The 25182-nt window shown below is 32.1% G+C and overlaps 1 protein-coding gene and 2 long non-coding RNA genes across 3 annotated transcripts; 2 read left to right on the top strand and 1 right to left on the bottom strand.

Moving 5' to 3' along the window:
- Positions 1-1413: 1413 nt before the first annotated feature.
- On the top strand, positions 1414-3376 carry LOC143071902 (uncharacterized). The gene is made up of 2 exons (XM_076246573.1): positions 1414-1496; positions 2299-3376. Exon 2 carries the CDS (start codon positions 2309-2311, stop codon positions 3263-3265), a length of 957 nt encoding a protein of 318 aa, XP_076102688.1. The 5' UTR covers positions 1414-1496; positions 2299-2308; the 3' UTR covers positions 3266-3376.
- Positions 3377-10461: 7085 nt separating this feature from the next.
- Positions 10462-13038, top strand: LOC143071900 (uncharacterized). The gene is made up of 2 exons (XR_012976989.1): positions 10462-10607; positions 11756-13038. It is a non-coding gene; the product is annotated as an uncharacterized LOC143071900 (long non-coding RNA).
- Positions 13039-15338: 2300 nt separating this feature from the next.
- On the bottom strand, positions 15339-24563 carry LOC143071901 (uncharacterized). The gene is made up of 3 exons (XR_012976990.1): positions 24441-24563; positions 18656-18791; positions 15339-15650 (listed from the first exon to the last, which is right to left on the bottom strand). It is a non-coding gene; the product is annotated as an uncharacterized LOC143071901 (long non-coding RNA).
- Between the last annotated feature and the right edge of the window lie 619 nt (positions 24564-25182).

Here is a 25182-nt window from a genome sequence, read left to right as displayed (position 1 = left end):
ACATATATATTAATCATTAATATTTATGATAGATAAGTGTACAGGTAAAGAGGCGCAAATGAGTTCAAAACATTGGCGCAAATGACTGCTGCCGAATAAATGACATGAAATCCAACCGCACCATAATAACTATTAATCTAATACTGATACTAATCAGGATACACTGGTTTGGTATTGATATAACAGTTACATGTTTTATATATAATTTCCATCAATTTGTTTATCATTTTATTCTACTATTTTAATAATAATGTATTGCAAGTGCATGGTGAACACTCTTCTGTAAAAATTCGATTTTTCTAAATGATTGGATATGAGTAGGCATTCATATTTTCCCTCAAAAACAATTACACAGTTACCGGTACTTGCCGGGATTGTCGCAAAATGTTCTTGAGATATTTTTCCGCATGTTTACACACAATTTTTCGGCTCGTGTGCATAGATATTACCAATGATTTTTTAATTATATATATAATATATATATATATATATATATATACAACTCGTCTAAACATCAACCCAACAATGTTAGATCTGTAAATTTGCTTTCGCAAATTTTTTGTTCTTCCCTCGCCGGGATTCGAACCCATGCTACTGAGATATCGTGACACCAAATCGCCTGCACTGTAGCCGTCCCGCTAGACCACACGACCACCTGGGCTTCACTTATATCTAACGACAAAACATTTTCATATTATTAATTTGTTATAAACAATTTTTTTTATCAGTATTCATTGAAGAGATGAATTTATAACAAACGATAATGAATATTAGTTTGCACTAGTTTAAAATATCCGCGTATTTATCATGTTTATAGATTGGTTACAAACCTAAAACGAATGTTACGTGTCCAAATCTAGGCAATAGCAATACATCGGAATGCCCTCACGGTCATCTAGATGTAAAAATCAAGATAGAGACTTTGAAAATACCGCACTTTTTCAACAAGGATGGTTTATGGATATAGATATATATTATATAACCTAGGCGTTTTATTTTTAAACATAATAGGACATACAATAATAACATATTCCTCTAAGGTGCAAGGACAATTCAATGACTACTTGGTTTAACCAGTCTCGTGAAAGCTCAAATTCACTTATGACATTAACAAAATCACCTCCTAACCGGATGGTTGCTCGCCATTGGCAACACGATGGGTGTCACTTGTGGAGTAGGATCTGCACATACCCGGTTGTAAACTAGAGATCATCGAACCGTCTCTAAAGAAAAGAAACCCATATACCGTATTTGGTAAGCTGTAAGAATAACAAAAAGTGAAATACAAAAGAGACAGTCAACTTTGTCTCTATCATCTGTAACAGGGAAACATTCATCTATCACTATAGTTGCAATGATATCTTTTACTATACGTGCAGTTTTATATTTACTTGATCAGTCAGTTAGTTAAAACAAATATCATAAGTTATGTTGTCCCTATAAAACAAAAAATGAAGAAACATACCTAGTGTTAAAGTGCGTCCCTGCAGCTTAAGGTAAGATATAAATATCCAAATCAGTTTCTCAAGTTTATAAATTATCACGACATTTGGTTAATTAAGAATAGATTACATTAGAAATAAATACGAAAAACCGAAAAACGCAAAAGCGCGCGCATACATTTATTCTGTAATTTTAAACCCACAAAAATCTAAATTCTATTGTACATCTTAGATGATGGGAAAATATTTTGGTTGTTTGAGGTCAAATAAAGTACCCATTACAAATCGCCACTTGGAAAAATATAAGGCCTATGGCATATGAAATGTCATTTTCAACTGCCATTGTCCTGAAAGTGCAGTAAATTATACTTTTAGCCTCCATTAGAAAAATAATTGAAATGTTTTCCTAACAATGCCACTTTAACCCGACTGATATTGGTGACAGAATTCCCCTAACAACACATAATAAAACCAAACATAAATTGAAGGAAGATAGACAACAGTGGCTATGCCAGAAGCACAAAAAAGACATAACCAAGTTGGGTAGCAATTTGCAACTTATATTTGATCAGTTGTTCTTCCAACAATGATCATTGTGCCTTATATAAATATATATCACGATTATTTCATAATGTATCTGAAATATAGAAAATAATTACAAACTTATTTTTTCAATTTATCCTTTTGGCACGGTTACCGCAGGCTGTTCTGTGATATGCTTGGCTATTATTGATATCATGGCCCCTAGCTACACGTAAGTAAAACTTTAAATATCATCGGCACACATCTTAATAGATTGGCTTAAATCAGGTATTAAAGAAGTTAGATTCTAACATTTACATTTTTACTATTGCAGGAACAGCGGAATGTCAAATCGGATGTGTATGCTGCTTCTAGTCCTGATAACTAGTAATTTTTGTGATAAAGCATTGTCACTTTGTGCTGATTCAAATACATTGAGTCTTAACTTGACCAACAAAAGAATTTCACTATTAGGCGGACCGTTATTTACAGGCTGTAATCCGGTTGCTTCAGCTATTGATCTCTCATGGAATAACATCACATCACTTGAATTCAATGCTTTTGCTATTTATGATTCTAGCATTCAGATATATGTTCCGTTCTTTCAGAATTTGCGATCGTTGAACCTAAGTAACAACAGAATTAGCAATATCACTGACAAAGCTCTTACATTTTCTAGGAATCTTCATCTTTTGGATCTGTCAAATAACTCCTTAACTGAACTTAAATCAGGGATTTTCGACAGTATTCCTCTTTTAGAAAGCTTGAAACTATCCCATAATAAAATATCGATCATAGACAATGGCGTGTTTACTTCAAATTTGAGAAATTTAAGACAGGTTGATCTTCAGCATAACCAACTAACCTCGATGGAGATGTGGCCTTACATTATCAAGCCCTCATCAATGCTCTTTATATTTGATGTTCGACACAATATGATAAACCAATTTACCAACAAACTGAATTATACATATGACTTAAAGCCGCCATATAAGACAATGACATACCTTGATTATAATAGATTTACCATCTGGAATGACACCTGGTTTACGCAGTATCACAATCACAAACGCTCCTACCTAAGTGATATGTCAAACTATATCCTAGTGATGTCTTCAAATCCTTGGGTCTGTGATTATCATATGTGTCATCTTGTTTCATCATATCATTCCTTTATACACGGAGATGTTTTGTCAAGATTAATTGTATGTGAGAATCCTCAAGAGCTAAGACGACGACCATTGAATAGCCTTTCTTCACAAATGCTTCACTGCAACACATCAGTTCCTATTATTGGATAGTGCTCCACTTAAGCAAATGATTGCAAAAAGACGTCTATTTTTGAAACTCAGACTTTTAAACGTTTACTTATAAACATATATTGTTAATGATTGAATACATCATTTTTATTATTTGTTATTATTTGATTTAAACTAGCTTTCAGCAAACTGCGAGATCTTTCAGATCGGTACTTTAGCCTTTTTGTTAATTGTTCTTGTGGGCTTTTGTGTCGAGCTGACGAGTCAAGCCTTTTCAACTGCTTTGTATAGTTTGTTGTTCTTTCGCTCTCTTTATTGGTATAAGAAATACTAAAAGGCAAATTCAAATGTTGGAATAGCCAGAAGATACTATATAAAAATGATTCTACTTGTACTATGGTCAAGAGTTGTATATTGATTAACGTACAAAATATTGTTTTTTGAGAAATTAAATTGGTTGTATATTCAAACTCTGATATTCATCTGTTAATTGCCATAGTCAAAAGCTAATCTCATTATAATTTTACTGTACTTTGATAAGACATGTAACTGTTGAATTACAAAGGCATTTGTCTCTGAAGGGAGTAGGTTCAGTAAGACCCCTTTTTGGCCCCAAAATATAGCAGTTTTAGAAAATTTTGAAAATGTAATCTTTAAGCTATATTTTGAAAAGTAAAATGCTTCTGCTACATAAGTATGAGCTGTTTTGGACAATACCATGCACAAATATCGCGTTCTAGCATCATTAAGTCATGCTAAATTACTGAAATCTTCAAAATTTTAGCATTTTGGTTAATTTTTAGACGGTTTCCGTCTAAAATGAAAGTGGCCGCATTCGTGTTCATTCATAATATTGAAATGTAAGTTGTATTTGATAAAAATACAAAACATATATAAAGGTTGAGGATGAACACGGATGCGGCCACTTTCATTTTTTACAAAAACCATCTGAAAAGTGACATTTTTTGGCATATTTGATAGATTTTTCATATTTAAGCTTGAATCAGAGCGTTTTTAATGACTAAATCAGTTAAAATCTTTCACATACAGTAATCGAATCAATTGAAATAGATACTAACGTGTTTAAAAAGTGTCCAAAAACTTTCGTTAGATGAACCTGAAATTTGAGGCCAAAATCGGCCCTTACCGGACCTACTCCTTTGTTTTACCTATACACCTTGCTGTGGTATATAGGTATGTTGTCAGAGACAAGTGCCCGTATTTAACAGTTAAGTACCAATTTAGTGGTTTTATCTATTAAGGTTGAAAGGTAGAGGAAGAGGTTAATCTATTAGATTTTAGTTTGGGCCAACGAAATGTATACGATATTTTTGGTTTGCAGTTAGATTCAGAAGAAACACCAACATAGCTAGATTATACAATTAATTATCTAATTACTGCTACAACTTTATATTAATTAGTATTGTAATTTTCATTGTTATTAATAAATGTTATATCAGCATTACAAATATAATCTTGAATTCTATCCTAATTCTATCTTATTTTTGGGATTTTATTTTTAGAAATTCATAATTATGTGACGTTACATTGTGCGTTTATGGCGCTGTGTATTTTTATGTGCTGGTTTAGGTAGTTTTATGAAATATATCCGTTTTTAGGTGTCAGACCACCAATTACTCCTACTTTGACACAAAATAGTGCTTTTGATGTCATTGTTTACTTAAACTAACCAACAAATTTGCAGAAACGAAACTTTTGGTGAAAGGGAAATATATTTAGACCATTTTGAGCCAAAATTCACTTGTCTATGAGTTTGCATTAAAAATTCAGGATTAATGCGCTACATAGTACACTAATTTAAGATTTCCAGAAAACCGGGAGTTATTTTGGTAGTACCTGTCTTTTCAAAATCAGAAATTTGTAACAAGACTTTAAACATTGGTTGAAAATTGGCATGTAGGAAGGTGATACATGTACAATTCAGGATATACCTGGTTTCCTTGAAGTTAAACTTAAGGTAAAATATTTAGAAAGCTGTGAAAATTGCAAAATTTGGTTGAACAGATAGGGATTTTTAATTGGTGGTCTGACACCTTTATTCTGTAGTTAGTCACCACTTCGGTTTTATCATGTATATCTATTATATAGTCATTTTATAAAATTTACTGTTTGCAAAAGTATGAAGTTCTAAATAATAAGGATGTTCTTATCCCAGGCAGAAAATTCTAGCCGTATTGGGCACAACTTTTGGTGCTCAGTGCTCTTCAACTTTGTACTTGTTTTGTTTTTCGAACTTTTTCATCTAAGCGTCACTGGTTAGTTTTGTGTGGACGAAACGCGCGTCTGGCGTATTAAATTTTAAACCTGGTACCTTTTGTTAGCTATTATTCGTGTGCTTCTCTGTCCTATATGTTCTTCCATTTATTTGTATTGTAGTCCTGTCATGTAATGTTGTCATTTTTATGTTTTATTTAACATTGCCACAAAGCGGGAGGTTTGGCATGTCACAAAACCAGGTTTTAGTATTACCCATCATTTTTTTCTCAAAATGACCTGTACCAAGTCAGGAAAATGGCCATTGTTATATTATAGTTCGTTTCTGTGTGTGTTACATTTTAATGTTGTGTTTCTGTTGTGTCGTAGTTCTCCTCTTATATTTGATGCGTTTCCCTCAGTTTTAGTTTGTAAACCGGATTTGGTTTTTTATTTTTCTCAATCGATTTATGAATTTCTAACAGCGGTATACTACTGTTGCCTTTATTATTCAAGTCAATTCCATTCTTTGTTCATCGTTCAAATAGTTTTGCATCAGTGTACTTTCTTTATACAAATGACAAAAGTAACAAGTAAATTCACAAAAATACTGACCAGCATAAAATATCAAAAGAAATCAAAAATATATACAGTTCATTTGGTCACATTGACATATACATGTGAAGTATATAAAACAATATTTCAATGAATATAGATGTTTTGGCTAACATGTACACTCTAGTTTGTGATCAAATCTTCCTATCTTTCCAAGGATTGATAATTTCACAGAAACATATTGGTGCATGTTCTAGTTTATCTGTTGACGTACTTGATCCACCAGATCCCCCTGTCTTTAATCCTTTATTTGTATTCTGAATAAATTGTCGAGATTTGAATATCAGAAGACTACTGTAAACATAAGTCTGACCTATAGCTATGTAGCGATAGCAATGAAAGATTAAAGTTTCTTTCTGAGTCCACCTATAAACAGTATTGTTGATTCCTAAGTTCAAGTGAAATTGGCCCTACCTCTGTCCCAAATTAACACATACAAATGATGCTTTTTTATTGCAGCATGTCAACTTTTTGCACGCGTTTGAAACTAATAGGCTATGCTAATGCAATATATAAGTATAACACCGTATTTATCTCATAAATCAGATTTGGTTTTATGTGAATGCCAACATGCTCAAAAACAATTTACTTTCCTTTCTAAGAACTTTTCATTGGAACACATATTTTCATTTAAAAGACTATTATAAAACGACTAATAGTCCCAAAGCTATATACTGGGTATGAATTATTTACTGGAGGCAAATATTTTCCCTAACTTTCTGCATTATTTGAAACAGTTATTTATTCGCTATTCGGACAATAGCAACGTCATTGTCTCCTCTGGAAATAGTTCTATGATTCCTGAATCATTCCTGTCATTCTTTATCTCATAACTCATATTGAGTTTGATGTGAATGCTTACATACTCATTAATACTGATGAGATATCGGAACCGTCTCTTACATTGAATTTTTTCTCTTAAAAACTTCAAGATATGGCATGTTAAAATCCACTCAAATCCACTCAAACTCATAGTGACATAACGTCCTTTTACAAAGAGGTGAGGTCCTTGGTCCATAGGCAAGAAATTGAGGCCAAGTTCAAAGATCAAGGTCATGTTCTAAATTTTGCTTGTAATTGTAATTCTTATGAAATCTTTATACTTATCAACATTATGTTTGTGTCAAATTGTAAGTTATGACATGACACAACGCAAATTCATTTACGTCGAAGTACGCTTAATATTTAATTTAATAGGAGTTTTCTCCCCTTATCTGCTTATATTTTCAAAGAAAGCCTCTTGGTAGGATAATTTCTTGACATACACAGTCATCTCAGTACCAGAGTCTATAACAAACGAGACGATTTCTATATTGAAATTATCAATTTCCAAATTATGGATTTCCAAATTATCAATTTACCCCACCTTAGTAGCACTATACCAACTTCACCCGCACATGGGATATACATTTCCCAACTTTTTCGGTATTTAAGAGCTTGCAGCTTCTACTCAGACGTCACACGTGTCTAAGCAGCAAGTTGTTGAACCAGGGTTATTTCGAAGAACTTCTCGTTCTTTATTCTAAAAAAAATATCGGAAGGTACCAATACCTTGTTGATAAATGTTGCGTATCAACTTCACAAATAATACATGTTGGTCTTGAAATATAGATTCTGCGTACTGACTTTGTTTATCATCTAAATACGTGTTATAGTGTTCTTTTATTTGTCTTTATTAATACTTCTTTTACTGTTTTGTCTGTTTTTGGTGATATCCATTTGACGTGGCTCTGTGCTTATACATCCTGTCATTGTGTTTTTGGCATAATCTTTCATATTGGGTTGTCAGTGACTTTTTATGTTTCTTTGATACATATGACGTGACTCTGTACTTAAACATTCCGCTATTGTGCTATTGTTCTATTATTATTTTTGTATTCTGGTCTTTCATATTTGCTAATGCTTTGCGTATATTCCCTTTTTTTAATACATAATGATGTGGTTTTTTTTTAAGAAGAAATACACAATAAAGTGCAATATAGACAAGCGGCAACTTGGAGAAGGAAAAAAAAAGGAAAAAGGATATGCCTAAAGAACTATAGAATATAAAATGTTCATACTTTGAACGACAACATTATTTATATCTCTACCTGTATGAGACGTTTACATTCTGACGTCAAACACACGATTCAATGTTAGAGTCAATGTTGCTCTAGCTACTTGGTCACAGTTCTTAAAGACTTTTAGTTTTTACATCCCGTTATTTGCTATTGTAAAACTTGTTTGTTGCTTTTTTGCTTTGTGCTTTGTCTATATGCCTTTTTATGTTTCTTCGTTACATATATGACGTGGCTCTGTACTTATACATCTCGTCATTGTGTTATTGTACTATGGCATATTTGTGTATTCGGGTCTTTAATTTTTGCTAATATGTTTGGTATATATGTCATTTTGTGCTTCTTTGTTACATTTTTTATTTTAGTGATTAAGATTATAACAGCTGTATATTTGACATTTACATATTTGCTAATGCTTTGCGTATATGCCCTTTTTTTAATACATAATGATGTGGGTTTTTTTTTTAAGAAGAAATACACAATAAAGTGCAATATAGACAAGCGGCAACTTGGAGAAGGAAAAAAAAAGGAAAAAGGATATGCCTAAAGAACTATAGAATATAAAATGTTCATACTTTGAACGACAACATTATTTATATCTCTACCTGTATGAGACGTTTACATTCTGACGTCAAACACACGATTCAATGTTAGAGTCAATGTTGCTCTAGCTACTTGGTCACAGTTCTTAAAGACTTTTAGTTTTTACATCCCGTTATTTGCTATTGTAAAACTTGTTTGTTGCTTTTTTGCTTTGTGCTTTGTCTATATGCCTTTTTATGTTTCTTCGTTACATATATGACGTGGCTCTGTACTTATACATCTCGTCATTGTGTTATTGTACTATGGCATATTTGTGTATTCGGGTCTTTAATTTTTGCTAATATGCTTGGTATATATGTCATTTTGTGCTTCTTTGTTACATTTTTTATTTTAGTGATTAAGATTATAACAGCTGTATATTTGACATTTTTACCTATTATGTCTGTGTGTTTGTTCACGTTATAAATCCGTGTTCAACCCACCATTTTCTACATAAGAAAATGCCTGTTCCAAGTAAGGAATATGACTTTTGTTATCCATTCGTTTGATGTGCTTGAGCTTTTGATTTTGCTATTTGATTAGGGACTTTCCGTTTTGAATTCTCCTCGGAGTTCAGTATTTTTGTGATTTTACTTTAACCATACATGTTAGATACTTGAATGATTTGATTTGAAATAATTTAACATCTTAATAGCGCAATGGGAAATTTGTTATTGTATTTTTTTTTAATTTCTCATCTAAGACTGAAATTTATGAATTATTGGTTATAGCTTCATACGCGTAAGTTACAATAGACATATGACCTCCCGGTGTCATATGATATTTTACATTACACTGTTGGTTTCGATATATTTTTGCTTGAAAAAAAGGGTGATTTTGTCTAAACTTTCTTTAGTGTTTCAACATGGTATATGTGTAGTTCGGCTAAAGTTTAGATCATTAAACCATAACGGTTTCGATGTTTGGAATTATAAAGTACTTAATTTTCCTTTTTTACGATAAAAGGGATATAGTTACGATACTGTTGTCAGGTCATTAAATATTGCATATTTTGGCTTTAATATTGATTCACTTATAGGGTCATTGCATCGGAATTAAACACATTTATTCTAAAACCAGTTGTTGGCATGACACGGGTTATGTTCTTCTCATATATTTTATGATGGTATAATACTAAACCCCTAACAGGAGGGATTGTGCCTGGTATTCATATGATGAAGACATAATCTTTCAATCAGTTTAATTGAGGTCTGGAGCTGGCATGTCAGTAACTGCTAGTAGTCTGTTGTTATTTATGTATTAATGTCATTTTGTTTATTTTCTTTTGTTTCATATTCTAACATTGGACTCGGACTTCTCTTAAACTGAGTTTTACTGTGCGTTTGTTTTTCTACATTGGCTAGAGGTATAGGGGAAGGGTTGAGATCTAAAAAAACATGTTTAACCCCGCTGCAAGTTTGCACCTGTCCCAAGTCAGGAGCCTCTGGCCTTTGTTAGTCTGGTATGATTTTATTTTAATTTCTTGTACATAATTCGGAGTTAAGTATGACGTCCATTATCACTAAAGTAGTATGCACATTTGTTTAGGGGCCAGCTGAAGGACGCCTCCGGGTGCGGGATTTTTATCGTTACATTGAAGACCCATTGGTGGCCTTCGGCTGTTGTCTGCTCTATGGCCGGGTTGTTGTTGCTTTTACACATTCCCCGTTTCCATTCTCAATTTTATTAAATCGTAGGATCGTCCAATAAGATTATTGACAAAGATAAAACCAGATAGAAAAGTTTGTGCATATTTTATGCAACCATAGGAATTATCCCGACTTGCTGTTTTGTTGGTTTGAAGAAGATTTAAATATAATGTAATATTTGTATACGATGTATATAACTACAGAAATATATAGATAACGTCTCGACATACTCATGTTTACTGCATTTTTTATTTAAACATCTAACAGGTATGTAAAGTTTTATTTTCAAGACATTCAGACATGTTAAATCACATTTCTGCAAATAATTTCTTTTTATGAATATACAAGTGAGATGTTTAGGTAGCTTTAAAACCAGTTTTAATCCACCATTTTCTACATAAGGAAATGCTTGTCCCAAGTCATGAATATGACAATTGTTATCCATTCGATTGATGCTAATAATATTCTACAAGTACAATCTAATATTGGTCAATTTTCTCGTATATGATAAGTATTTGATTATCTGTGTTTATTTCGTCAGACAAAATAAACGAATTATTATGTTAGAAAAGAGCGAAAGATACCAAAGGGACATTCAAACTCAAACTCGAAAATAAACCGACAACACCATGGTTAAAAAAGACCAACAAACAACAGTACACAAAACACAACATAGAAAACTGAAGACTTAGCAACACAAACACCACCAAATATCAAATGATTTTTTGTTTTATTTTTTATAGACTCTATCTTTTTATCTTTGTAAAAATGAAGTTCAATCATTTCAATCTTAAGCTTGCGCCAGTTAAAAGTTACCAAGTTGCTTTATATCTTTAAACATTTTGACAAAAAAACTGCAATAATAATTCCAATCATATGCAGTTTTAAATCAATAACCAAGGTAAACTCAAATACTGAATTAATAAGTTAGTGTGTTCGCTGCCGATTTGAATTGACAGATTGCCAGTTTTTTGTTATATGTCAAGTCAATGTTTTGTTATATGGTTGACCGTTATGGAATAACCGTTTCACAAATGATATCGGATATGTTCCTTACGTCGTAACTACAATCCCCTTCCCTTTCATGAATGTGACTTACCGAATTAGAATATTTACCGGATTTGTAATCACATAAGCAACACGACGGGTGCCACATGTGGAGCAGGATCTGCTTACCCTTCCGGAGCACCTGAGATCACCCCTAGTTTTTGGTGGGGTTCGTGTTGTTTATTCTTTAGTTTTCTATGTTGTGTCATGTGTTCTATTGTTTTTCTGTTTGTCTTTTTCATTTTTAGCCATGGTGTTGTCAGTTCGTTTTAGATTTATGAGTTTGACTGTCCCTTTGGTATCTTTCGTCCCTCTTTCAATATATTAAATATTCATTTCATATTTCATTTGTTTGTTCTAATTTACAGATATATTAAGAGTGTAACGGACAGACATGTTACAAAGATTAATGCTCTCTATACTACTTCACTTGATACCTTTTGTGTCCGGTCGATGTTCAGATCCAACTGTCACCGACATTAATATGTCCAACCTTGGTTTATCTGAAATCAACGAGCCAGTATTCCAAAACTGTAACCCACAAGCTTATACTCTTGACTTGTCTGGAAACAAAATTACACTTATTAATGCAACTGCTTTTGCATCTTATGATGATAGAATTCATAAGTATATTCCTTTGTTTTACCAGCTGGAAACACTAAATTTGAATGACAACAAAATCATCTCAGTAGACCCTAATGCTTTCAAATATACAAAAGTGCTAAATACATTGTATATTAGAGACAATCAATTGAAAGTTATAGAATCTGGAATGTTTGATCTTATTGGCGATACACTGGTAACTTTGGTAATGTCAAACAATCAAATATCTTCAATCGGTATGTCGGTGTTTCATACCAACCTTAGAAAACTTCGTTCCGTTGATCTTTCACATAATAAAATGACGTACATGGAAGCATGGCCATATATTCCTCCTTCTATCGTAGTATTTAATCTAAGTAATAACGACGTGAATAAATTTACAAATAATCTCAACTGGACTTATGATTTAACCGAACCTTACTTTACCTATGTTGATTTGATGTACAATAATTTTACCGAATGGGATAACGAGTGGTTCTGGAGATATCAAAATCACAAAGGAAATTATGCCTTTGAATTAATAAACTATAATTTAGAATTAACAAACAATCCCTGGAATTGTGATTGTCATATGTATTACATAATATCAACGATCCAAGAATCTTATTATCGATTGGCAAAATCAGAATTCATCCATATTGAATGCGAACATCCTGCGAATCTTAGGAGAAAACGAATAATTGATGTAGATCTGTCAACGTTTGTTTGCGACTCAAAGGTAGACTTTCCTTTCGGATAACAACACCAGAATAATTGGCAATCTAATATTCAGAAAACCACAATGTAACTGTCTTTATCTGGCATAATCAACATTATAGTGTCAATAGGAAAAGAAAAAAGAAATCCGGATACTCGACAGATATTCATATACCACATTTAATCCAGAAGTTAAAAGATGTATAATTATATTTATAACAATCATTTATAATTAGATTTGTCAGACATCGGACATCACATGTACGGTGATTATAATCTTATTGTTTGTATATGATTTGTTTATTACATGTATGGTTTAATAGGAATACTATTAAAAACAGATTTTCCCGCCGTTTTAGCATATAAATGTTGTACCACTAATCGGAATATATTAGTGAAGGAATATTTTGGTGGTTTACAGCAGAACAGTAGTGTTTTAATTTTTGTGAGTAAAATTCATTTAGGTATTTTCGATCAGTTCATTAGAAAAAAATCCATAATACCATTCAATAGATATAACAAGATGTGGTATGAGTGTCAATGAGACAACTCTCCACCTAAATCACAATTGATAACAGTAAACTGTTATAGGTCAAAGAAGGGTCTTCGACACGGAGCCTTGGCTCACACCAAACAGCAAGCTATAAAGGGCCCCAAAAATTAGTAGTGTAAAACCATTCAAACGGACTTATCTATAAAAAAAAACGAGAAACGAGAAACACTTATGAACCACATCAACAAACGACAACTACTTAACATCAGATACCTGACTTAAGACAGGTGCAAACAATTACAGCTGGTTCAAACGGTTTAATGGTACCAAACCTTCACCCTTATCTGAAACAATAGTGTAACATCACAACATAGAAAGGCATACTATAAAATATCAATTGAAATGGCTTAACTCAATCAAAAGACATATTAACACAAGTGAACATACACTGACCGATTACATTTGATCTATGATACAATGTAAATACAAACTCAATAAATTAATGGTTTTATAATTAAAGTAACCGTATTATACCGCTTTATAATATAAAAAATATAAAAAAAAAACACCCAGTAACCTTATGTTTATTAATTTTAAGTCAATATTTGAACAATAATTTGGTTGAACCATATGAGTATACACATATGGTGCAAATTACCGGGTTTTTTCTTCTTCAATATGACGGAACTATGAGCAACTGTAATACAAGTGGGAGTTTTAACTGGCTATAAAACCATGTTTAACTCTCCATTTATTCTGCTTCGGAAATTAATTTAACAATTCAGGAATATGGCATCTATTTGTCACTTGTTTCATCGACTATTAGTTTTATCAGGTTTTTTTAAAATTTTCGTTGGAGATCAGTATTTTTGTTCTACTTACTTTAATAAGATTTTAGGTCTCAAAATGTCTTCGAAAAAATTAAGAAAGTAAAACTTTCATTAATAGAACCTAGCAGGGAAGTAAAGTGTAGGGTAATATAAAGTTGACTGCCTTTGAACGACAGTACCATTAGATCAGTAGTAGGCATATCGGTACTCCCATGATTTATATCATATTTTTCTTAATTATTAATTTTAGAAATAATTCAGAAACTAATTCAGACACAGGTGACTAAGATGAATTTCAAAATAAATTTTGGTTTTGTTTTTTTCATGTAGCTCCTCAAATATCTAATCATTCAAAATTGTTGGTTTTGAAAATAACCAAGACATTATAATTACAACTCCCTGAAATAAATTGGTCTTTCAAATTTTCGGAATGAGCATTCCTTATTACGTTTAATGCAAAAAAAAGCCTTGGGACGTAACAATTTAAAAGGATTTATAATCAATATATAATCGGAAGGCAGTTTAACTATTGCAAATGCAACTTTCCGTATCAACTTCATAAATAATCTTGTAGTATAGATTCTAGATACTAACGTTGTTTATCATCTAAATTACGTGTTATAGTGTTTTTTTTACTTATCACTGAAAATTGTTTACCTTTACTGTTTAGTCCATTTATGGTAATAACCCTTTGGCATGGCTCGGTTCTTGTGCATCCCGCCAATGTGTTGTTGTATTGTTGTCTTTCATTTTTACTTCTGTGCTTTGTATATATGCCATTTTGTTTTTTCTTTGTTTATATATTTATTTGTTTGTAGCAAGAGTTTCAAATAGACAACTCTAACCTGGGATAATAAGGCTTTAAATAAAACAACATACACAGTTGAATTTGAATAAAATGAATTTGTTGTTAGGAGTACGGAAGCATTGTTTTTTTTACAAAATTAATACATTTGAAGTTGAAGTATGGTTTCCAAAAACAGTCACAGTAATTTAAGCAAAACATTCTAATGTTCCTATTTACAACATTATATATATATATATATATAATAATTCAAATTAAATTATTATGGTAACAGTATGACAGAAAATATATTTCTGATTTTTATCAGCATATATGTCTGATTTTAACTGATACACAATTATAGTTGCCTTAATTGACACACACATATATATATATATTTATATATATATATATGGTATATAATGTCACAAATACAATAAAGGTTCATAAAAAATAACAATAAAAACATGTCAATACCATTTTAAGGATCTAAATTTGGAATTGATATAACAATTAACATAAAGTGTGATAGTAAAATACCCATAATTAAAAAGATTAATTACCACGAACATATTGAACTCTTTTCAGAGAAGAACAGAAAAAAATCATACTGTTAATATAGAGGTTTTGTATCAATTAAATCTTAATATACCTATATGTCAAATAATCTGTTAGTTTTATATGGTTTTGATAATGACATTGCCTTCCTCTATGATTTGAGTGACACTTTTTTCTTCTCTGTCTTGTGAAGTTAGCCATTTTATAGCCTTGTTATAAATCATTTCCCATTCAGATTTACGTTTACTGAAATTCTTCTCCAAGAAAGCAACAACTAATGCTGTACACCAAATATTACCCTGAAATAGTTAAATGCATTCAGATTTGTTAGAGTGAAAACCGTGATTAAATAAAGGTAACATAACTTGCAAAACCTGAAGACAAAAAGAACAATAGAAACATCCAATAGACAGCGTCGTCAAAAAGGAGTATAAGAACATTAAAATCCATGTTTGTAATTTCTAGGTCTTAGGTGCTCAACATAGTATCTATTTGGGATTTTTGTAAAGTTTATTAAAACACTCAAGAACTGAATAGTTAGTGTTATAGAGGTTGTAGATATTTTTTCTCTATCAGTTCAACTTCTGGGAGATGCAATGAGGCATTCGCCTTTTCTGAGTGGTTTCTCCTAGTATACCTTCTATATGAATAAATTTCTCACATATTTTTATTTTATGATTTAATTTACCCGTGAATTTGGTATTTCTTGTATTTCCTTTAAAGTTTTTCACTTGTGTGATGATTTGAAATTGTGTTCAATCATTTGGCATTCCAATCATCAAGTGTTTAAATTCTCTCTGGTTTATCATGTGATTCTAAAACCTACGTTTTTAATTCTATAAAGGAATTAGAAGAATCGAGTTAACCATTGAAGGTTTCAGTCTTTAGTTTCCTTACTTGGACCAACTCCTTAGAATGATCACCTGATAACGGAGAGGATGGCTATCTATATAAGACATGTATGACTAAAGGAGGAGATTTGAAAAGGCATGTTTTAGGTGCTACTGCTGTAAAATCAGAAGTTTTGAAATGTTCTTCGATTAACTGTATATTCCCCATCTTTTAACAAAATGCCTTCATCAAGTATCATGATTTGCTCAGTGAAGTACTATCTTGAAGTGCATTAGTCATGCACAACTAGCTCTTGTTATATGTGAGTCAAATGAAGAAAATTGATCTAGGAACACAGGTTCAGCTACCAAGACTTTGAGTTTCTTTCGAAATTGGTGTGAAAGTAGCACTTAAAAACTGGGTACTTCTGAAGTGCTTTTCCAGATTCACCTTCATGAGCTACTCAAACCCATGAATTTGAAAAACCAAAAATGTCAAAAATGTATAATACATTAAACTTGCGAAGAACTAGTATCAAGAAGAGACTAAAAAAGTATAGCTAAATCGCCCGAAGGCCAACTTTGCATTAGGGAGTTATAACCTTTATTGCATTATACTTATGAAGAACTTAAGAAAGATATGTTATAAATCATGTCATTCTTAAAGCACTTACAACTGTTTACCATTGGTACATTGGTACAAGAAAATCACCAGTACAAGCTTAAAGATATATGAATACCTTGAACAATTACAACAAAAATGAACTAAACAAGGACTTCATCTCTAATTTCATTATCAACAGTTAATTTTATAACAACTGGCCTAAAATAATTTAAAAAAGAACTTTGAAAAAAGAGCTTTGAAATAATGACTATTAGTATTTCACTATGGAAGTGCACATTCCTGTATATTTATTTATGTACTGATAAGGTATGTAGTTAAGTAGAAGATTTGTTTTTTTAAGAAACAGTTCTGGAGTGTACATCTAACATTTATGATTACTCGCCGTAAAACTGCACAATCTCTTTGGAAAGCTGTTTTGTGTTCTATTTAAAGACAAAAGGGAATACTCTGATGGCATACAAATTTTTTTTGCTTACCTTTGAGTGACTGAACCCTCTTTACTCTTTCTTATGGGAACATTTTGCCATATAACTCTATCACAAGGTACAAGAAAATGTGGAAGTAAGTCTTCTATTTACAATTACAAGGATTATTGTTATATCAATAATATAGCACGAGTTTCTGCACACATTTTGAAATGTCATGCATGACCTGATATCTAATTATTAGAGGTTGCCAACCATTCTACATATTTGAAAGATATTGACAAAGATGAAAAGCTTAGAGCACTTTTGGCCTAGAAAAACGAGGTGTTACAAATCCGGTGATTTTAATTGTTAATTTCAAACTGTAAAACCTTGGACATAAAATGGTTATTTCAGTCCAAAGATGTCATATTTCAGATTTTCTACAGAAATGACAAAATTAGCATATTGTTGTTTTTATAGCCTTTCATCGTGGTGTATTATTTAGTTGGAACTTGTGCATGTGTGCAATATTTGTCGGTCTATATGTTATAAGAAAAGTGAGCAAAATCTGTATACTTTTCATGAAAAACACGTGAACAGAATATTCTGTTACGTTAAAATATATTTACTGTAAAACAATTTAGTAGGAATTTACAATTATTATCTCCACCAAATTTTTATATTCCAAAGCATGAAGTTTCTGCACAAGTAAGTGGAAAGGTAAATGACCAAAATTATCGGTATAAAATGTAAACGCATTAATAGTTAAATGTTTCCCTTAGCGCAGCATAATACGACAGCAGATGTTGAACCCTGAACAATAGGGCAAGGTTCGCCACAATATTCAAGCTTGATACCGTCTGAATTTGGCCTGTGATCTAAAATTTTACAATTTTACTTCTGACTCAAAATAAATGTGTTCAAGGATCTTAAAAATCTATGGCGCAATACTATGCAATTGAAAATGTCTTCTTAAAATTTAAAAATATTGAAAATTTAAAAATTTTGAAGAATTAAATATGAAACTCAAACATTGTTTAACACCTCCCCAATCTCTTTGACCCCAGCCTTCCCTTTGTGTCATTGAAACTGTAGTACAATTTTAGAGAGATCAATACACTTAAACACAATATATTATCTGGAAACTAGAAACATGCTTGGTTTTGGTCCCGTTTTGGTCCCTTATTCCAGCAAATGTTTTGAAATTACCCCCATTCTCAATCTCAGCCTTCCCTTTGTGATATGGAACCTTGTTGTCTAATACTGTCAGAGATATTCATACACGTACGACGACGACGCAGACAACGCCGACCGCATCATAACATTATACGAACCACAAAATATTTTTCCGATCGTATAAGAATCTACATGCTTTTAATATTATATCATCTTAATAAAAAAAAAAACAGGCCAAAGACGGTCCCTATTGTATCTTATCATACCTTGAATTTAGCTTCCAGTTCCTTAAACGTTATATTAAGCACCGATTCCAGTTCAGAAGATTGCGACCAAGAACCATCAAAGTTTTGCAGTGACACAATGATCATCATTTTATCTTCATAGAGAATTGTTTGTGGTCTTTAGATTTGAAAAAGATAAAGAAAAAGAACTTGCATTATTGATCATCATTTGTATGCAGCATTCCTGAGATTAGCAATTACAAATCTTGCAGTTTAAACCTTAGTTCAACATTTGAAATAATATATGTATACATAATTTTCGGAATTTACATTACTCGGCCAACAGTCACATTCGTAATTTTTATTTAGGTTGTCTTCCAAATGCAGTCCCTCATGTGGGCAGTCTTTCACTTGCTATTACTTACGATTCACCTTTCTAATTTATTGTTTATGCATGACATATAAAGTGAGGCAATAAAATAAAACTTTTAAGAAAACTAAATGTTTCGGAATGATACGAATGGACCAGCTCTAAAAAAGGAGTCATAAAGTCTTTTTAAGGTGGTACCCAACACTTTTACTAAAATTAATTTGGCTCGTTTAATTTTCATAAAATTTTGACACAGTATTTACTTTGATCCTTTAACAAAAATGTAAAAAATTCAAAAAATTTGAACCAACCGTTTAATCAGAAAAAATACACTGGTTATATAGCAGTTTGACAAACACTTATTTTGATCGTTGAGATGCTTAATATTCCCTTAACAACACAACGTCATTAAAACGTTCTGCTGATTTTACAGAGTTATCTCCCTGTAGTGTTAGGTACCACCTTAAGGAGTAGAAATTTGTGAATGAAAGTACCTATAACTGTTATTTTCACCAAATTTTTATATTCATAAGCATGTAGTTTTGGCACAAATAAGTGGAGCAGAAAAAGACCTTGACATTATTTTTAACTCGACATGATACATGTAGTAGACTCAGGCCGTGTTCACATTGACCTAAACTCGGTGTTGTGTAAGTGTAACTCACACGTAAACTAAACAAAATTACGTTCCCATTGATAAAACTCAATGTTTACATGTAGTGTAAATCATGTTTTGTCTACATGCAGTCGATACTCGATGTAGGCCTTGTGTAGATTAAGTGTACACAAAACTTGGCATTTAAAACATTAGTTTCACCATGCATATTTAAGGAAGAAACGATTTTTTTTAATAAAATTGATATTTATAGCAATAATTTATGAAGTTCCTTACAGAAATATTTGTCTCAACTTGATATATTTATTTGTTTAAACTTTTGTTTAGAAATAAAACTTAACGTAGCTTTATTAAGCCCTTATCAAGACTCAAATCAGCATCATTGCCAAACACATAATTCATTTGAAAATTAAGGTCTTTCCGAATCGACTTGACTTACACAGAAATATTTGCCACTGGTCTTTACTCAAACAACGATTCACTCATAAATGCATTACTTAAAAAGTGTGAGGTAAATGTATTGTTTGTCTAGTATCTCGGATCCGTGAAATTACACTTAAAAAGTAAAAAAAAAAAAACATTACCCCCTTCCTTTGCCAAATACTTCTTGGAGAAGAAATACCATTTGAACAAACAGAAAAGATAGAAATATAGTGATCCCTAATATATCCTTCTTCGTCTGTAAGCACGCTGTTGCAGCCTACGTTTTCTAATGCTTAATCGAGACATCTTTAGTATCTTTAAACTACTGCAAATCATCAAAATGGCTTTCATAAAGAAGCAACCACTTAACTTAAAAAAAAGGGGGGGCATTTTGTTTAATTATCAGAATTTTACGTTTTATTCCGGTTTTTTTTCGATGCTGGTAATCAATTTTTTTCTCTTCAACATTTAACACTATAATGTGTGGGGAAACTCTTGATTCAGAATATTTTTTATCATCTGTAGAACCAGAATTGTTTTCTTTATCCAATTGGGGTTCGGAATATTTCCATCCCCCCTATTTAGAGTCAAATGGTCGTTCCCTTGCTGCTAGAAAAGTTGTCCGAAAACGTTTCATTCGATTCTACGTAATAAACATTTTTAAATGACATAGAGTTTACAAATGTGAACAAATCTTATGTACAGGTAATTAAACAAGGTGTATAGATGTGAACAAATTTAATGTGAAACCAATGTCCAGTTCATTAAACTAATTGTAAACAAGTTTACTGTACATGGAATTTGGTGTGAACACGGCCTCACATACTAAAAATCAACTCAAAATGTAAAGGCGTTAAAAAAAACAACATCGGTATAAAGTTATTTTCACCAAATGTTCAAATTTCAAAGCCTGTTGTTTCGCCAAAAACCAGAGTATAACCAAATGTAAACTTAGTCTGTACATTATCATTGTAGACTTACATACTACAATTTAGTAGTGCAACACCTTATTAAAATCTGAATTTATTTTTATTTGGATGATACCTGGTCTTATTCGAATTTCAATCTTTTTGCATCAAATATATCGAACTTCTTTTAAACTGAGTTTTACTGTGCGTATTTGTGTGTGTTTGTATTATTATTCTACATTGGCTAGAGGTATTAGTGAAGGAATGCACAAAACATGTTTCAATTTTTTGCGCCTGTTCCAAGTCAGGAGCCTCTGGCCTATAATAGTCTTGTATGTTTTTGTTTTATATGATTTGCAATTCGGTGTGACGTCCATTTGCATTTAACTAGTACACCTTTTGTTTAGGCGCTAGCCGCAGCTCGCCTCCGAGTACGTATTTTGCTCGTCGTTTGGAAGACCATAGGTGGCTGTCGGCTGTTTAAATTATTAAGTTATTCAAACACTTAGTTATTCAAAGTCCAATATCTCTGAAACTTCAAATCAAATAAAATTAAAAAAGAAAGAAAGAAGCCATTTTCCCGTTAATACTACTGATGTTGTGTTAAACTTACATGCACATTGGTTAAAACAAATCTGAGCTACCATACGAAATACAAAGAAATTCGCTTATCTTAGTTAAAATAGACACAAAAAACATTATCAACCTACTTCTCAAAGTTGAATGGTCGGTCTCCCTAAATAATCGAGAGGCTCTCACGAGCCTGTGCCCCTTACCTGTATTTACTGATGCTTTGGATAAACAGTATTAGATATTATTAGATACTATAATGATATCTAAGATAATACCCCCCAAAAAAAGGAAAATTTCCGTAAAATTACTTACTCAGGGTCAGCTACCAAACAACGAGTTTTTGAATTCGTCTGAAAATATCAGGGCAGATAAATCTAAATATATTGAACATTTTTGCCACCTGTCAGATTTGCTCTAAATAATTAAGTTTCAGAGATATAAACCAAAAACTGCATTTTACCCCTATGTTCCATTTTTAGCCATGTTGACCATGTTGGTTTGAAGGCTGGGTCAACGGACACATTTTTTTAAAAACTAGATACTCTTATGATGGTTATAACCGAGTTTGATTAAATTTGTCTAAGTAGTTTCAGAGGGGAAGATGTTTGTAAAAATTACATAAATTTACGAAAAAAATGTTAAAAAATTGACCATAAAGGACAATAACTCCTGAAGGGGTCGACTGACATTTTTGGTCATTTGACTTATTTGTAGAAATCACTTTGCTGAATATTATTGCTGTTTACAGTTTATCTCTATCTATAATAATATTCAAGATAATAACCAAAAACTGCAAAATGTCCTTAGAATTACCCATTCAGGGGCAGCAACCCAAAACGGGTTGTCTGATTCGTCTGCAAATATAAGGGCGGTAGATCTTAATCTGATGAACATTTTTACCACCTGTCAGATTTCCTCTAAATGCTTTAGTTTTCGAGATATAAGCCAAAAACTGCATTTTACCCCTATGTTCTATTTTAAGCCATGTCAGCCATGTTGGTTGGAAGCAGGGAGTCATTGGACATATTTTGTAAAAAAGATACCCTAGTGAAAATTGTGGCCAAGTTTGGTAAAGTTTTGCCCAGTTGGTTCAGAGGAGAATATTTTTGTAAAAGTTAACAGACGACGACGGACGAAGGACGCCAAATGTTGAGAATAGCTCAACTTGACCTGATGTGTCATCATTTATCTTGAACCAAATATAATATTAAAAACATTAAGATACAGATTTTTTGGTCCTCATTATATATTTATTCTGTTTACATCTTAAATTGTTTTACTGAGACATTTTTGTCATAAATTTACAATTGAAATCTTTAAAACATGACTTTATGTTTATCTTTACCAAACATGCGCTAAATGTACTTGATACAGAGTATAATTTAGAACCTGTTTTAGGGAATACTAATTAATTTTTGATTATACAAATAACAATAAAGTTGATATAGAGTATAATTCAGAACCTGTTATGGGGATACCATGTAATTTGAGATTATACCAATATCAAAGTTTCTTCAAAAATGTATTGTCTGACGTCTGGTTTTCTGTCGGCCAAATGAAGCATGCCTGTCTATCTGACCAACTTTGTGACAGTCCTTTGAAGTATTTTAGATGCCTTCCGACAACTTGTATTCTTTTTTAAAACTTTTATACTTCTATATAAGGAAGTTTTATATAGGAAATTTAGATAAGTGACCATATAATTGATTTTCATGTCAACACCGAAGTGCTAACTACTGGGCTGGTGATACCATCGGGGACGAAACGTCCACCAGCAGTGACATCGACCCAGTGATGTATATTGTTATCAAAGGTACCAGGATTATAATTTAATACGCCAGACGCTCGTTTTGTCTACATAAGACACATCAGTGACGCTCAGATCAAAATAGTTAAAAAGCCAAACAAATACAAAGTTAAAGAGCATCGAGGACCAAATATTCCAAACAGTTGTGCCAAAAACGGCTAAGGTAATCTATTCCTGGGATAAGAAAATCCTTAGTTTTTCAAAAAATTCAAAGTTTTGTAACAGGAAATTTATATAAATGACCATATAATTGATATTCATGTCAACACCGAAGTGTTGACTACTGAGCTGGTGATACCCTCGGGGACGAAACGTCCACCAGCAGTGGTATCGACCCGGTGGTGTAAATTGTTATCAAAGGTACCAGGATTATAATGTTATACGCCAGACGCGCGTTACGTCTACATACGACTCATCAGTGACGCTCAGATCAAAATAGTTAAAAAGCCAAACAAGTCAAAGTTGAAAAGCATTGAGGAGAAAATGCTCAAAAATCAGAGGAAGACTTAATAGGGAGACAAAGTAGGGGCGAAAAGGGAAATGGAGAGTCAAACTCATAGATCGAAAAACGGTGCCCGTATTTATGGATTAATATATATACATTAACACTTAACATGTCGAACTCTAATTTGGGACCCTTTCTTCAAAGTGTTGGATCCGCATCTAATTAGTTAAAACAAACGAAAATGTTGGTGACCTAATCGTTTCAAATCACATGCTCATATAGTTCCGATTTAAGTTAATAAGTATTTAAATTCTATAAAAAAACAACGTATTATCACTTACTGTAATCCAGTATATTCCAAAGAACAGTGACAACATTTAATGAAAATTATGTGCATTTATCGGATATTTAATTTAACAATACATTAAAAGATGAGGATACATACCGTTTAAATGGTAAATAAACAAAAAAGGAGACGATTTTAGAAAAGGAAAAGCAATGAAATGTTTTACGTTTAATCAATTATGAATCGGATCAGTGTTCTGTGTATTCACATTATTTGTACAGCTCTCCCTAATATCTAAATTCGAGTGGTATTTGCCAACCTAAATAGAAAATTTGTTTTTATATATAGTAAAGTATAAACAAATGATACTTTACATTTCATAAAAATATCGTTCATTACCTCCCTGGTGGTGATTGTGGAGCACAACTGTAGTTTATGTTTATCCTTCCCAGCATTAAACGAGCAGATGACTCTTAAAAAGAAAATACATATTACAAAATGCAGTAAACTATTTTCACGGGTAGTAGGGTCGTCATATCGAAGAGCGTTTAGTACAGTGATTTTGTCATAATTTGGTTAAGTTGGTAATGGATAAGATATGTTACTTCCCAAAATGATTACCTCAGTTCTTTACAAATGAGCAAATAAAAAGCAAATTAAATGTTTGAATCTATATTGTAAGTCAAACTTACAAAATTGAAATTGATATTTTTAAGAAATTAACGCAGGATAACCAAAATATCCAAATTGGTATGGTTTGGTTAAGCGATTGACATGGTTCAGATAAGAGTCTAGAAATTTGTCATTGTTTTGGTTACATTTGTCATGTTTTAGATCCAAATTAATAAATATTTGTGGCGCCTTAATGTTGATAGATTGTTTGAAGGCGATTGTGAAAAATTAAAGTCACACAATTAACTGGTTGACTAAAGAGGAAAAAAAGCCTTTTGACCAAATTTGGTGGGCGTAAACGTCAATTCGTACATTTATATATTTTTGTATACAGCGTAACGCATTACGGGGTCAATGGAAATATCGGGTGTCCGTCCTTTCGTCCGTCCGTCCATCTTTGCGTTCATCCGTCCGGTCTCACGTTTACCATTCTAGACGGGTTATTTATGAAACTTGTATCATAGTTTTA

This window comes from Mytilus galloprovincialis, chromosome 4, assembly GCF_965363235.1.
Source record: "Mytilus galloprovincialis chromosome 4, xbMytGall1.hap1.1, whole genome shotgun sequence".
Taxonomy (NCBI): Eukaryota; Metazoa; Mollusca; class Bivalvia; order Mytilida; family Mytilidae; genus Mytilus; species Mytilus galloprovincialis.
The sequence above is the reverse complement of the archived record's forward strand: the minus strand, read 5'-3'. Positions and strand labels throughout refer to the sequence as shown.